Genomic DNA, 16,302 nt, shown 5'->3' on the forward strand with positions numbered 1-16,302 from the left:
GGACTCCATATTGAATTCATAGATGTTAAAAAATATATTTATTAATTAAATAAAAATTTGTAATAAGCTAGGGCACAGAACACTGTGCACTGGTTCATGTGCCTAAAATAATACCATACAATATTATGCAAGAACACAGAAAAGCACTGAGCTCAGCACAATATATTGGAGTCAGCTGCTGAATTTAGGAGCATGTGACTGGGGGTGTGTTCACAAAGAGGAACTGTATTCCTGAGGCTGGCTGAGACTTTCTGCTGCAAACAAGGAAACAATATTGTACAAATGGACAGTGAAGGAAAAGTAAGTGCTTTGCTTAATTGCATCATTATTTAAATACTTCCCACATGCTCAAATAACTGTGCTGGATGTTTCTAAAGGAAGTTAGTGTGCACAGCATAGATCTTCAGAGTTCAATGTATGGGCACTCAAATAGACATGTTGCTTTGTAAATGCACATCAGATAAGGTCAGGAAATGCAATACTATTGTCCAAATGTGCAGTATTGCATCAAGTAAAGAAGTGTTGTGCAGTCTCTAACACTCCCTAACTTCCAGTGACCCGCCCAAGTTTTAAAGATTTACCCATGGAAATGTCTTTTTCTGTTATTGCCATCCTGTGTTATGCTCTGGCTGTGTCACGTGATGGGCATGAAATCATGCATGTGTCCTTTTCTTTCTCCCTGAACTCTGTGACCACAGACCACTTCAGCATGCAGCGCAGTTGCTGATTTCAGGATGTTTTGATTTGAGGGCGCAGGGGGTTCGGGGCAACTGGAAAATACTCCTAAGTGTGCACCTGGCACACAGTTGTAATGCGACTGCAAAAGGAGACAGTCATACACACAGAGGGTAGGAAAACATAGACACAGACCCCCACAATGTAGCGATAGATACGCACAGTCACAAGGGGAGAAGGGGTCGGGGCATCAAAACACACATGGTGAGACAGAGGGAGACGCATGCACACAAATGTGAAAATAGAAATGGACCTAAACACACAAGGGAGAGCTATGCACATATAGACAATAGGGGGCACACAGGAGGATACAGAAGGGCAGAGAGGGGTACACATTCAAAATTGGAGACAAATTGCGAGTGTAGACAACCAGCTGCTCCTCTGAGTAGAGGATCTGCTCTGTTTATTTACCAGCACACACATGGACCATAGTATAGACTCTTTTCAAATTATCCCTTATATCCTTCTACCTCTTTACTCCCCCAACCCCTTCTCATTTACTTTATTCCCTGCTCGTTACGTTTATTCTCCTCCCCATTTATTTGGCTTTTGTTACTTGACTTTCTCTCTTTTTTTTTCTTGCTCTTTTCTGCATCCTCTGCACCTGCAAGGCTGTCAGTAGGGTCCATGTGCTGCAGTAAATGGCTGCACAGCTTCTGCATTCACACAGTAAAAGGAGAGGGATGAATTCCTGGGTCTGCCCACTTTTTTTAAACGAACAAAAAATGCTGCCTTCTGGAACACCCCCAGGTGCCACCTGTAAAGTGCATAGAAAGCAAAGCTTATCACAGTGTTGATGGACTTCCTGCTAGCAGCATGTGTGTGGTGTAATAGTCTGAACCGAGACTTCTTCCCATGACATATATTGCAAGTTTTCATTTCCTCACTTCCAAACCTATACAGTAACTGTGTTTCTTGAAATCGTATGTGTGTCTCATTGCTCCATGTTAAGGAAGTTACATTTTACCTTTATGGAAATTACATTTTACAGTGCAGGCTGTTTATCTAGATTAGTTGAAATATTGTATATACTACAGGATGCGAGGGAAGGAAGATAGTACATAAGGGTGGGGAAGTAAGGTCCACTAGCAGCTAATTTACATGCTGTAACTGATTTAGTTGGATTCGGTATTAATCTTGATTAGCGCTGGCTTACCAGAGGTGTGGAATCTAACGAACTCCCTGGTGTTCACCAAGAACCGCTGTAAGGCGGGATGGACTTAGCTGCCAGGAGCTGCAGGTTGCGGTCCTCAGGCTTGCCTCAAGATGTAGTATAGCGGGTGGAGCAGTGGGTAGAGAAGATGTAGTCAGACAGTCGGTACTGGTGCATGGAGAAACTATAGTACAGAATCGACAGGCAGGCTCAGCGTGATGGAATCCGGGTTCGGTACACAGACTATCGGCAGAGGTACAAAGCGGAGGCAAAGAAATGTCAGACAATCCAGGACAGGGTCACAGGAATGGTCAGCAAGCCGGGTCGGTACACAGGGGCAGGAGATCCAGAAAGGTGAGACAGGCAGGGACTGGTGCACAAAGATCCCCGAGTAGTACGGGGAATCAGGTAAGTTGCTCTGACACTGAGTGTCAGAGTGAAGTTTAAATACATGCAGGGATTTCAAAACCCCTGCCATGAGTTGCGGTCATGTGACCGCCAAACCAGGAAGTGCGGCTTCCAGGACAGTCGGAGCAGCGGTGGAACGAGGAGATGGTAAGTTTGTGACAGTACCCCTACCTTAAAGGTGGACTCCGGACACCTACAAGGGTTTCAGGGGAAATTTCTTATGTAAGAGTTTCAGTAAAGAGGGGGGCATGAAGGTCAACAACTCTTACCCAGGATCGTTCTTCAGGGCCGTAGCACTTCCAGTCCACCAGGAATTGCAGAGAACCTCTGATTTTACGGGAGTCAAGAATTTGTTTTATCTCATATTCACCCTGATCCTGAACAAGAAAGGGGGAGGAGCTCTGGGGGGAGTGGAAAACTTGTTAGTAACCACCGGTTTCAGCAAGGAGACATGAAAAACATCTGGTATGCGCAGGGAATGCGGCAGACTTAATCTAAAGGCTACAGGATTAATGACCTCAGAAATGGCAAAAGGGCCAATGAATTGGAGCGAATTTCTTGCTGGGAACTCTCAAGCGAATATTTTGGGTGGATAGCCATACCCTGTCACCGGTAGTCAAGTTTGGACCAGCTCTTCTGCTTTTTTCATAAGCCTTCTTAGAACAAATGGTGGCTCTTTTTAGGTTTTTTTTGGTTTGCTCCCACATGTGAGAGAAGTTGCGAAATAACGAATCCACTGCTGGAACTTCGGAAGGAGAAATTTGGGAGAAGGTGTGTCACGGGCACTAGGAGTCTTTGCCCCAGATATCACCAGATGTAGTCTTACCAGAGTAGTGTATACACACAGTGGTCCTCTAGCAGTAGGGTGACTAGCGGAATAGAAGAATCAGCAGATGGTGAGAGGATGCTAAAGGAAAGTCTATGACTAGCAGCAACTGGTTATGGATTAGACAATATGAACACGAGGATCTTGATGGACGTGAAGACGTGAGGAAAGTCAGTGGTCTGCGTGCAGCAAGTTGTACCACTGCTTGTAGTGATGGGACTGGTTCCAGGTGCAAGTAGGTAACGGGGAAGTCAGTGGTCTGCGTACAGCAAGTTGTACCACTGCTTATAGGGAGGAAACTTGTAACTGGGGCCAATAGGAAACTGGGAGTCAGTGGTCTGCGTTCAGCAAGTTGTACCACTGCTATAGGTGAGGATAGGCACTAGTGTAGATGAGTGGAACATAGAAGGTAACACGGAGAGCACAAGGAACTTGATCCCAAATGGTATATACAATACAATAGCAAATGACAAGCGCTGCTTGAGAGATACAAAGTCACTACTGAGATCTAGGTCAAAAGAGACAAAGTCAATAGCATCTATATCTTCTTAAGATAGAGGACTCCGTAGATGAGCAGGACACAGCCCAAGCGGATATGCAATAAACTAGTAAAGTCAATAGAAGGTAAGCATACCGCGATTCAGTTGAGCAGGCTGTCACGAGAGAAACACAGGGATAGCTGAGCGGCTGAACGCCGACACGAGTAGAGACCACAGGAGAGTGGTAGCGGTAATCCGTGTCTGTGTAGCACACAGGCAGAGAACTTGATACGAGTGGAGCAATGATGATTCTTGCAGAAATCAGCATGAACTGAAGACACGATGAGACACAGGAGACTTGAAGCGGTCTGGAAACCGGCAATGCAATAGTCAGGAATCAGCTGGGGCTGAAGACACGATGAAACACAGAAGAGTTGAAGCGGTCTGGAAACTGGCAATGCAATAGTCAGGAATCAGCTGGGACTGAAGACACGATGAAACACAGGAGAGTTGAAGCGGTCTGGAAACCGGCAATGCAATAGTGAGGAATCAGCTGGAACTGAAGACACGAGGGGAAACACAGGAACACCTTCAGAGACTCACAGGGAATGAGACTCCAAGATCAGGCAACCAGGTAATGACCACAGGTGCTTTAAATAGGGAGTGTTGCCTGATCAGCCAATTAACTAAAAGCAACAGGTCTGAAGGGTTCATAGAGGCTGCGCATGCGCAGACCATCAGGATGGCGGATGGCCACGGTTCCTAATAACAGAAGAAGAGGCACTCACGGTCCGGTAAGTGACAAGGTGGGTAGTCTAGGGTGACAACCATAAAGGACAAAAAAGGGGGAGTTAGAATTGACCTTGTGGAAATGATTGTTGTGGGCGAGCTCAGCCCATGGAAGAAGATCCACCCAGTTGTCTTGATTAGCTGAAACAAATACTCTTAAAAATTTCTCCAACTCCTGGTTGCTTCTCACCGTCAGGCCGTTGGACTGGGGGTGGTATGTGGAGGAAAAATCGAGCTTGATACCAGATTTGTTACAAAAGGATCTCCAGAATTTGGATATAAACTGGGATCCTCGATCGGAAACAATATGTTGATGACAACCATGGAGGCGGAATATCTCCTTAATAAAAATATCGGCTAAGGAGGAGGAAGATGGAAGGCCTCTGAGAGGAATAAAGTGGGCAGTTTTAGAGAAGAGATCCGTGACCTCTAAGACCACAGTACATGACTTTGAGGGAAGAAGGTCTGTGATGAAGTCCATGGAAATTTGCAACCAAGGGTATTCAGGAACTGGTAATGGAAGCAAATGACCATAAGGCCACCTCCTGGGAGTCTTGTGTTGGGCACATTCAGAACAAATTAAAACCAATCTTTTTTACATCCTCCAGTAGGGAAGGCCACCAGTAGTTCCGAGATAACAAATCCCAAGTCTTGCGAATGCCAGCATGGCCGGAGAAGAAAAAACGATGAGCCAATCGTAGGAGTTTGGTACGGAGAGGAGAAGAAATGAAAGTCTTGCCTGGAGGACAACTTCTATTGAGATGTGTTGCTGCCAAAATTCGGCTAGGGTCCAAAATGAATTTATTCTCCTTCAAGGGTTCCTTGTCAGCAGGTTCAAATAAGTGAGAGAGTATCTGCCTTGATATTTTTAGATCCAGAGCGGAAGGTGATGTTGTTGAAATCAAAGTGGGAGAAAAATAAGGGCCATCTTGCTTGCCGAGGATTCAGACAGCAGGCTGTATGTAAATATAGCAAAATTCTGTGATCAGTATAGATGGTAGTGGGAAATTGTGCTACCTCTAGGAGATGCCTCCATTCGAAAAGAGCCAATTTAATCACCAGGAGCTCTTTATCGCTAATACCATTGTTCTTCTCGGCAGGTAAGAGGCGACGGGAAAAGAATCCACAAGGACGAAGTTTGCCAGAAAAATCCCTTTGTGAGAGCACTGCTCCTGTAGCTACAGAAGATGCGTCCACCTCCAGGACAAAAGGGCGAGAACAATCATGTTGTTGGAAGATGGGTGCCTAGGAGAAGAGACTTTAATGTAGCAAAGGCTTGGGTAACTTCAACCGACCACAGTATAGCATTCGCAGACTTACGGGTCAAGGCAGTGATGGGTGCCACTAAGGTAGAGTATCCCTTGATAAACTGGTGGTAATAATTAGAGAATGCTAGGAACCATTGCGTAGCTTTAAGGCCAGAAAATTCAGGCCAGTCCAGTATGGCCCTCAATTTGGTGGGCTCAATTTGGTGTGGTCCCAGAAATGATATACCCCAAGAAGAGAACTTGTCTCTGCTCAAAGGTACATTTTTCTAATTTGCAGAACAGATGATTCCTCCCAATGTGAGACAGGACCTCCAACACGTGTCTGCAATGAGATACCAGGTCTTTGGAGAAGATGAGGATGTTGTCTAGGTAGATGACTACGAATCGATACAAGAGGTTTTGGAAGAGCTCATTCATAAAGACTTGAAAGACAGTCGGGGCATTGTATAACCCAAAAGGCATGACCAAATATTCAAAATGACCATCCCGGGTGTTAAAGGCCGTCTTCCACTCATATCCCTCTTTTATGTGTACAAGATTGTAAGCTCCTCTGTGGTCCAGTATAGAGAAGATGGTGGGCCCCCTTTATACGGTCAAACAATTTTGAGATCATTGGCAGCGGATACAGATTCTTTATGGTAATGTCATTCAAGCCTCTATAGTCAATGCAATGGCGAAGACCCCTGTATTTCTTTTTTTACAAAGAAGCCTGCACCAGCAGGTGAAGATGATTTACGAATGAAGCATTTTCTTAAGTTCTCTTGAACATACTCTTCCATGGCTTTGGATTCAGGATTTGTTCCAAGGCTTGCGTAGAAATGGAGGATTGCTTTACCAAAGCAGCTGAAATGAAGTTACCTGCAGCTCCACAATCGAGGAGTGCGGACTGAGAAAAGGTAGATGAACCCGTCTGTAAAGAAATGGAAATGGTAAGGCAACCGTTACTACAGTAGGTAGAGGGAGACTGTTAGGCCTTGTCGTTTCCCGGGCGTTTGGGACAAGAATTCAGAAGGTGGCTGCTCTCCCCACAATACAAACACAGCCTGCTTCAAAATCTTCTCTCTCTCTCTGCGGCCGATAGGCGGGTCCTCCCCAATTGCATCGGGTCTTCGGGAGGAAGAACAGGCATTTGGAAGTTGGGAGCAAAGCGAATCATACTGCGACGAGATTGTTTCCTCTCAGAAGTGCGTTTCTTGAAACGTAGATCAATCTTAATGCAGAGGGAGATGAGATCATCCAGAGACGTAGGAAGTTCCTGTGATACCAGCTCATCGCTTATATGGTCAGAACCTGCCAGAACGTAGCCACGAGAGCCTCGTTGTTCCAGCGGAGTTCAGAGGCCATAATTCTGAATTGGACCGCATACTGACCCACAGACTGGTTTCCCTGGCGCAGACTCAATAAGCCGGTGGTGGCATTAGATACCCTCCCTGGTTCATTGAAGATCCTCTTGAATATAGACAAGAAGGTAGCAAAATTGTGCAGAATGGGGTCGTTCCTTTCCCATAAAATTGAGGCCCAGGCCAGGGCTTGACCAGACAGGAGCGAGATCACACAGGCCACCTTGGCTTTCTGAGAAGGAAAATTCCCAGGCAGAAGCTCAAACTGAATGGAGCATTGGTTCAAGAATCCTCTGCATAGTTTAGGGTCCCCATTGAATTTAGGCATTCAAAATGTGACTATAACAGTGGCAGAGTATCTAGGTGGGTTTATTTTATTCAGGAGTTGGGTTAACTGCTGCCAGATCCTGAAGGTCCTGATGTTGCATCCATATGTATTAACCCACTGGGACAATGGTTTGTGCCCTTGAGATCATTCTTACTACTTGGGTAGTAGATGGAAGACACAATTAGAATTTGGAAAGCACTCACTGAGGCGCGTCATCAAGCATGAGTCAAGTGGCTGACACCCTATCCAAGTCTGCACCCTGCTGTTTCGCAAAGTTCTGGTCACAGCTTGCAGTATGGAGCCACAACCGGCCCCCAAAAAGCTGAAGGACATGCATTCTAAGTGAGCTTTAGAAAGAGGTAATGGAGATTGCTTAGGTTTTTATTTAGCACCGGTCCTTATTCTATTTCTTTAGGTTCTAGAGCCTTTGGGACAAATGTCTGTGGAATCTACATAGTTTGTGTGTGTGTGTGTGTGTGCTGGGGGATGGGGGGGAGGGCTAGTGATAGTTATAAAATTATTATATGGAGGACTTATGTTTGTAATGTATCTCTAAGAATAGTAGTACTGTACAACCCCCAGACCATTTAGAAATGATCAAATTGGATGAGAAAACATTTTGGGGTTGATGCAGAGTGGGACGTATGTCTGTTTGCGTAGAGTACCTTGCATGAAATCACTGTGCATGCCCAGAAAGTGAGAACATGCATATGCACCCACTGGCTGGGTACAGTAAAGGCATATATGCTGAAATGTTGCTCATGTAGAAACACTTATACATGCCTGCTATATTACAGGTGCAAATACTCACTGATGCTGCTAATGAAAAGGTAGATGCATCTCTAAATGTTTATGGCATGGCATATGGGAGGTGAATCGTTTGTGTGTGTGTGTGTGTGTGTGTGTATATATATATATATATATATTTAATCTCTCCCATTTTGCATTTAACTTTGTATTATTCACTTTTTGTCTAAAGACCATCAGGTAACTCAAGGGGTTACAAGTAAAGGATCCCATATGTGCTTAGACTGGGATAACCTATATACTATACAGGAGTTATCTCCAGAAGAATATATAGGTTCATGTAGGTCGAGCTCATCTAATACTGAAGAAGGTTAAAGCTAAAGAGGCGATCGGGACATATATAATTCTCAAGTTTGGACACGGGAATCACCTTGCAGGATGACTAATTTTAAAGAAATACTGCATTGGACTATCGCAGTATACTACCACACTGGCAGCTAGAAGTGTGGCTTCCACAGTGGTGGCTCATCTGACAGTAAGATGTTGCTAGAATATAAGTCTCTTGGATGTCAAGTGGGCTCCCTGGCTTCAACAGTGCCAGCCATGCCAGTGTTTTCCAGGTAAGTGCCATCCATGCTAGTGTGTTCCTGGTTATCTATATACATATAGGGCATTTGTGGCCATGCAGCTGGCATCATGTATAGTATGGGATTAGTCGAGGGCTGGCTTATTTCTTCTCAGGGTTTGGAAAACATTTAAAGATTGGTGCAAGTCCAAGTCAATCAATGCACAAGATGCCCACATACTGCAGACACTTATTTGTTCCAGAAGGTTTGCAGAAGGGACCTGCTGTTAGTACTTTTAATGTACAAGTGTCTGCACTGAGTGTACTCCTGGACATGATTAAAATTAGACCAGCTAGTCAAGAGGTTCTTTCAAGTAGCAAAGAGAATTTGTCCTATCATGAAATCTTTTGTGGCGCAGTGGGATCTGAATCTTTTAGAGGCTCTGACATCAGAACCCTTTGAACAGCTACAGAAAGTATAACTCATTGGCTCACATGCAATTTATATTTTTGATAGCAATCACATGTGCTAGAAAAATTACAGAACTTCAGGCACTATGTACCATACAAAATTTCTGCACATAAACGCAGAAAAGTGGTGCTACAAATATGAATGTAGTTTGCTTTTTTACTAAAAGTAGTTTCCAAGTTTCACATTAATCAAGAAATGACTTGCAGCTCTGTGTCCAACGCCATCTACTGAAAAAGAGCAAAATTGCTTACTTCTGATTTGGTTAGAGCAATTCATATACAGGACAAATGATGCAGAAGGATAGGTAATCTTTGTCCTTGTCTTGGACTCCTGCTGAAATAGGCACTGCTGAAATAGGCATTGTCAATAACCATAGTAAACGGTAATCATGCTCACAGCGCACATTGACAGTTTTCCTAACTCTGAATCGGCTGAACTGAGAGCTCCTGAGGGTATATGCACTGGTACATATTAGTATGTATGTATCTTATAGGATGTTTGTACTTCCATTATTCTGTTGCATCTTATTAAATTGTGTACTCTTTCTACGTGAGCATTAAAGGCGATCTATTCAGTGCAGCTTTGCTTTACAGTACTAGAAATGTATTGGTATAAGTTATAAGCAACAGTACATCTTCTGTTGTTGTAATCTGTTAAATTTTTAACTACAAAGTTTAAATCATTCAAAATTTTGTTCCAATTGCACAACTTTTTTTTTTTTTTTTTTTTTACTGTTAGGTTATAAAATGCAGGGCCGCTGTAGCCTGGGATGTACATCAGCCACTCGTAATTGAGGAGGTGGAGGTACAGCCGCCAAGAGCTCATGAAGTTCGGATAAAGGTAAATGTTTAATGATTGTTACCGACTGAACATATGTTACTGTGTTCCATCTTATCCATCTATCCGCATATCCTATCCTGCCCTATTCATTCTATCCTTTAATACCCCATCCATCCTTCTATGCTGTTCTATCCTATCCTGTTCATGTTTCACATTATCCTACCCAACGGTGTGTATGCATTTAGTGGGGCTGGGTGCTTGACCCCCCCCCCACATATGTGACAAGGGAAAAATAGTGGGTAAGTTTAACTAGTGTGACAAGGATAGAGTAGAGAAGGCATGGGTGGCATATCTATAACTGTCCTCCTCTTGTCATGTGTGCCCGAAGCCCCTCCACAGGTTCCCTTGCTGTGGTGTCCAGTGGAGCGAGCCTCTGCTCTTTATATACAACTCCCACCTTTGCTGCTCCATATATGGCATACTTACCTACTTTCTTCAGCTCTCTTCCGGGAGCCAGCCAGTGGAGGGGGGCGTGAGGGGGCGGGGCGGCCAAAATCGCGTCATTTCGGCCCCGCCCCCTGTGACGTCATGACGCAAATTGCGTCATTTGACAGCGGGGGGCGGGGCTAAACGCCGCGATTCATCGGGAATCGCGGCGTTTGGGATCTAATTCTGCCCACTTCACTAGGAAGTGGGCACTTCCTAGTGAAGTGGGCAGAATTCGGGAGATTGCCACACTCGCCCGGGAGTCCGGGAGACTCTCGCAAAATGCGGGAGTCTCCCGGACATTCCGGGAGAGTTGGCAAGTATGATATATGGAAGATCTAATTATTAGGCATTCCAACTGATCATGTCACTGTTTTTGCCTTATTCTTCTACATATTTATATACTGGTCATGAAATCTGCCGCTGCATTAGTTAATTAAGTAAGCAGTGATTGTTTACATAAAGGAATATTAGCTGCGGCCTGATCTTCCCTGTTTTTCCTTTCAATCAATCAATCAGCTATAAATTCAGAAGATTTCACCTGTAATTTTTGTCTGGTTCTACATTGAAGCAAACCTCATACCTCCTTTGTTTCATAGCCCAAATGCTAAAGGAGCAGACTATCTGAGTACCCCCTAAGGCTTGCTTGTGTCCTAACACCTAGATTATATCAGATGGAGCCAATACCATTTAACCTCCATTAGTCCTTAAGGAATTCACTTGCTGTTCTCCGGGTCTGGTTGATTCTGTGGTTAGCTCCCAGGTACTAGTGTTGATCCACCTCAAAATCTGGTTCTTTAGAGCATTGGTATGCATAATAAGTGAGTGTGATCTCAGTCAGTTTCAGTCAGCCTAAGAGTTTGCACCAACATTTTCAAAGCGGCAGAGGTAGAAGTGACAAAGATATGATTTGATGGAAGGCACATATAAAATTATACATTATGCATTTTATATAAAGATTAGAACATCTACTTTTCTATTTTAGAGGACCACTATATATAAAATGCAACTTGCAATTTGCAAGTGACATTCACAATTATATATGCAAATGGTTTGCAACAGAGCTTGAGAGAATTGAGATAAAGTTTTTACCATTGACATCTTTTGTCAAGCATACTGCATTACTATTAGCCTGTCATAGCCAACCATTATTGTTATTATTATTATTATTATCATTTATTTGTTGGGCACCACAGGGTTTTCGCAGCGCCTTACATAATACGAACAGTAGACCATACAGGGTAAAACATTACAGAACAATAAACACTAAGTACCAATGCTTCGGAAACTCCAGGCAGACATATGGAGTGAGGGCGGAGCAGAAGAGTCGGTATGAAGACAGGAGGGGAGAGGGGCCCTGCTCATGCGAGCTTACATCCTAAGGGAGGGTGGGCAAAACGGGCACGAAGGGAGGCAGTGATGCAAGGGAGAAAAAGGGACCAGGGGAGAGGGGGGAGAACAAGCAGAGTGGATGAGGGGTTAAGTGGATGGTTGGTAGGCTTTCAGGAACAGGTGAGTTTTGAGTGCCCGTTTGAAGGAGCACAGATTGGGAGCGAGACGGATGGAGCGAAGGAGGTCATTCCAGGGCAGAGGGGCAGTTCGGAAGAAGTCTTGGACTCGGGAGTGGGAAGAGGTAATAAGAGTGGAGGAGAGGCGACGGTCGTTTGCCGAGCGCAGGGAGCGAGCAGGAGTATGAATGGTAAGGAGGTTAGAGATGTAGGGAGCAGTAGACTAAGAGAGAGCTTTGTAAGTGGTAGTAAGGAGTTTAAAGAGGATTCTGTAAGGGAAAGGGAGCCAGTGAAAGGCCTGGTAGAGAGGGGAGGCAGAGGAGGAGCGACGTGAGAGAAAGATAAGTCTGGCAGCTGCATTGAGTACAGATCGGAGCGGGGCAAGATGGGAGAGAGGGAGGTCAGTGAGGAGGAGGTTGCAGTAGTCCAGGCTGGAGATGAGTGCATGGATGATGGTTTTGGTGGCGTCTTGTGAGAGAAAGGGTCGGATGCGGGCGATGTTGCGCAGTTGGAAGCGACAGGCTTGAGCAAGGGATTGGACGTGGGGGGCAAAAGAGAGAGAGGTGTCAAGGGTGACACCCAGGCAACGGAGTTGGGTGACAGATGAAATGGTAGTGTTGTTAACAACGATAGAGAGGTTGTGGTGAGAGGGGAGTCTGGAAGAAGGAAAGACTATGAGTTCCGTTTTGGGGATGTTAATTTTGAGAAAGCGTGAGGACATTCAGGAGGAGATGGCAGAGAGGCGGTAAGATACACGAGAGAGGAGGGTGGACGAGAGATCAGGAGAGGAGATGTAGAGTTGAATGTCGTCAGCATAAAGGTGACACTGAAGACCAAAGGAGAAGATGAGCGCACCAAGGGAGGAAGTGTAGAGCGAAAAGAGAAGGGGGCCGAGAACAGAGCCCTGGGGGACTCCTACTTGGAGGGGCGTGGGGGCGGTGCAAGAGCCGGACGTGGAGACAGAGAAGGTGCGGTTTGCAAGGTAAGAGCAGAACCAGGCGTGGACAGAACCAGAGAGGCCTAGAGAGAGAAGAGTTTGCAGAAGGAGGGGATGGTCCACGGTGTCAAAGGTCGCGGAGAGGTCGAGGAGGATAAGTAAGGAGAAGTGACCCCTGGATTTGGCTGATAGGAGGTCATTGGTGACTTTAGCCAGGGCAGTTTCAGTGGAGTGGAGGGGGCGGTAACCAGATTGGAGAGGGTCGAGGAGGGAATTGTCCGAGAGGTATCTGGTGAGACGACAGCAGACTAACCACTCAAGAAGTTTGGAGGCGTAGGGGAGAAGAGAGATAGGGCGATAATTGGCGACCGAGGTGGGGTCAAGGTTGGGTTTTTTGAGGATAGGAGAGATGAGAGCGTGTTTGAATGAGGAGGGTACAACACCAGAGGAGAGTGATAGGTTGAAGAGGTGTGCCAGGTAGGAGCAGGCAGTGGGAGAGAGAGAGCGAAGTAGGTTAGAGGGGATTGGATCAAGAGGACAAGTGGAGGGAGGATAGGAAAGAATAAGGGAGCGAACTTCATCGCCTGATGTGGGGCTGAAGGAGCTCCAGAGTTGTTTGTTAGAGGAAGGTGAAGCAGTAGTGGCAGCGGGGGAGGGGTTGGAGGAGGAGATGTTAAGTCTGATGGCTTCAATTTTGGAGGAGAAAAAAGTGGCAAAGTCACCAGTTGAGAGGGAAAGAGGGACCGGAGGGGGGGGGGAGAAAGGAGGGAGTTAAAGGTGGCGAAGAGACGACGGGGATTAGAGGACTGAGAGGAAATGAGGGATTTAAAGAAGGTTTGTTTAGCCAGGGAGAAGCCAGAGCAGAATGAGGAGAGGATACATTTAAAGTGAAGGAAGTCAGCTACGGAGCGAGATTTCCTCCAGAGACATTCTGCAGTGCGAGAACCATACAAATAATTATCATTAATCCCGTGTGTGTGTGTGTATGTGTGTGTGTGTGTGTGTATAATATATATATATATACACACACAATTGACTGGTGTTAAATTTGGGCTAACGAGGCGACTGCACCCCTCCTGGACTCGACATTGGCGCCCACTCAAAGCCTTCCACGAGGTCCTTCACTCGGAAGGGCCATGAGTCGTGGTACTTCGGAAGGGACAATGAGCCAAGCCATACCAGTAACACGCTCTGCTTATTAACCGCTGACTGTCTGCTCTCCTATCACAGCTGAGATTTCAACAAAATCAAAGTCCGCCACTACAATGACCTACCTGCCTTGCCCAACTGTGCAATAATTTTCTCAATAAAAATAACCCTTCTCTCACTGCTCAAATGGACACCGTGTTGCTGAAACAGGTGACCTTGCTCCACCCTTATTAAAGGGTGAACAATAGACACACCCCCTAGCTCTTATGACTAACCCTATGGATCTGTTCAATTTCCTCATGATGATGCCCATCTTTTTGCTAGGTATCGGAGATCTCCAAGTGATTCGAGGAATAATATTTGACCAAATCAAAGTGATTGCAGGCCATCTCGACTATATGATCCTTAGATGTTCCCTTATAGCAACGAGCAGGCCTAGTGATTTACCATCTCCTAGGTCATTCCCACCTAGATTAATAAATAGAATATCAGGTGAAACTTGTTTATCGATCTCGTCTTCAATTAATGGGCTAAGGGACTCCCATTTTAAACCTCTCTTCCCTACCCACCTGATGTTAACTGGCAAGGGGAAGGAACTTGTCTTTATTTTAATGATGTCTGGCCGCCCAGTACACAAAAGAATGGCCCATGATACAAATCTTGATCTTCGAGGGGTTGACACCTAGGAAAAATGAGATGAAGCTCTTAGTACATGTCTGTGCTACAACCGTATTAACGTAGGGGAGGGCAGGGGGGAAGCATGGTAGCCCAAACGAAGGTAAAAACCGATAAGATTCCTGGAGGCGCACCACTAATCAGGCCTTTATCCAAGGAAAGAATGGGAGAAAATCCCTTCGTGCCCCTGCTAAAAGCGATGAGCAGCCTAGCCAACCAGCCAGGTGAAAGCGGATTCATTTTTGGGACCTAATGTATATTTTGTAAGCTGCGGACTTCCAATGTGCTAGTTGTTTGATAGACTCTGCAGGAGCCCCCATTTCGGCCGCAGCAGTAGCTGCCCCAATTCTGAATGAGTGGGTGCCATATAATTTGGGATCATAACCAACTCTAGCCAGGGATAGCTTGATCAGTGCGTTGAAATTTCGTCAGTGGGGAGCCATCAGCATGAGCCAACCATATGTCTCCCACCTGAGGACGTACCTTTGCCCATCTTGTACAAATGGCCATTGGACATGTAGTTTGGTCGTTCCTGGCCGGTAAAAACAGCCATTAGGCCCTTCCGGACTTGGTCTGTCTTGGACTTAACAACTTTACAATAAACATGAGTATCAGTGATCACAATGTTCTTAGTTGGCAAAGCAACGCCAAGACTTTCCCTAGACTGAGCAACTAACTCGCATACTCAGAATGCTCCATGAAAAGCGAGGGAAAAAGCTATGCTAAAATGGAGGGATTCAAATGAATCAGTTGCTACAACTGGCAATACACTAATGATTTGTTTAAGTATATTGTGATCAATGGGTGTTCTTTTATCTGGCACTTTGGGACGGATCTTTGCCCAGCCTTTAAGTGCTTTGGATATCAGGAATTATTTTGTGGGGTCAAACCTATTGTGTAACCGTGACATGAAAGAAATACCCCCTAGAATAGTGGACATGAAGGTTTTAGAAGTGCCATTCTTAGATTTGGACCACACAAATTCAAAAATGTCAACCTGTTGTCGCCTACAAAATTTACCCATTGTAGTCAGGCTGAACGGTAAGCTCTCTTGGTGGTGCTGGCAAAGGATGATTCCGCGAGACCTCTTATGCTGGCTCGACCATCTGCCAAACATAAAAAGGACAAGGGGTACCGATTAGTTGTGCGTGAGGGGCTAATTCTCTAAACCGACGCCAGTTAAACTGCGAGAGGGAGTCAGCTATTCCATTCTCTGTACCAGGGTCATGCCGAGCACGAACGTGATATCGTGGGAGAGACACAGCAAAACTAGTTTCCGTAGCAAGTTGACTGCTGGCAACGAGGCGGCTGTTTGGCTGTTAATTGCTTGTACCACCCCGAGGTTGTCACAAAAAAATCCACGTTTCCACCCCGGAACCTATGGGACCACAACTCCAGGGCGACCGCTATGGGGAATAGCTCTAAGACTAGCTCTAAGACTAGCAAATTTCGCACTAAACCATTGTCTTCCCAAGATGCCGGCCAATGGGCGGCGCACCAATCCCTTTGGAAAAAGGCCCCGAAATCGGTGAAACCAGAGGCGTCCATTTGCAGCTTAAGGATTGGACTGGAAATAACAGGTGCAGGCCATATACGACTCTCATTAAAACTCTGCAGAAATTCAAGCCAAATTCGCATATATCTTGCTTTAACTCGC

General features: G+C 45.5%; 1 protein-coding gene across 2 annotated transcripts in view; it reads left to right on the forward strand.

Annotated features, from left to right (window-relative positions):
- Positions 1-207: 207 nt before the first annotated feature.
- The window catches only part of LOC142143446 (alcohol dehydrogenase 1-like), a 35,130-nt gene continuing 19,035 nt past the window's right edge, over positions 208-16,302 (forward strand). The window contains exons 1-2 of one of the 2 annotated variants that reach the window (XM_075201299.1): positions 208-300; positions 9,849-9,950. In XM_075201299.1, the coding sequence (XP_075057400.1) occupies positions 283-300; positions 9,849-9,950 (120 nt within the window). In that variant the 5' untranslated portion in view covers positions 208-282. Of the gene's footprint in view, positions 305-9,848; positions 9,951-16,302 lie in introns of both variants that reach the window. The other variant, XM_075201306.1, reaches the window with a different exon arrangement.

The sequence above is a fragment of the Mixophyes fleayi genome, chromosome 1 (genome assembly GCF_038048845.1).
Source record: "Mixophyes fleayi isolate aMixFle1 chromosome 1, aMixFle1.hap1, whole genome shotgun sequence".
In the NCBI taxonomy this organism is placed as follows: Eukaryota; Metazoa; Chordata; class Amphibia; order Anura; family Limnodynastidae; genus Mixophyes; species Mixophyes fleayi.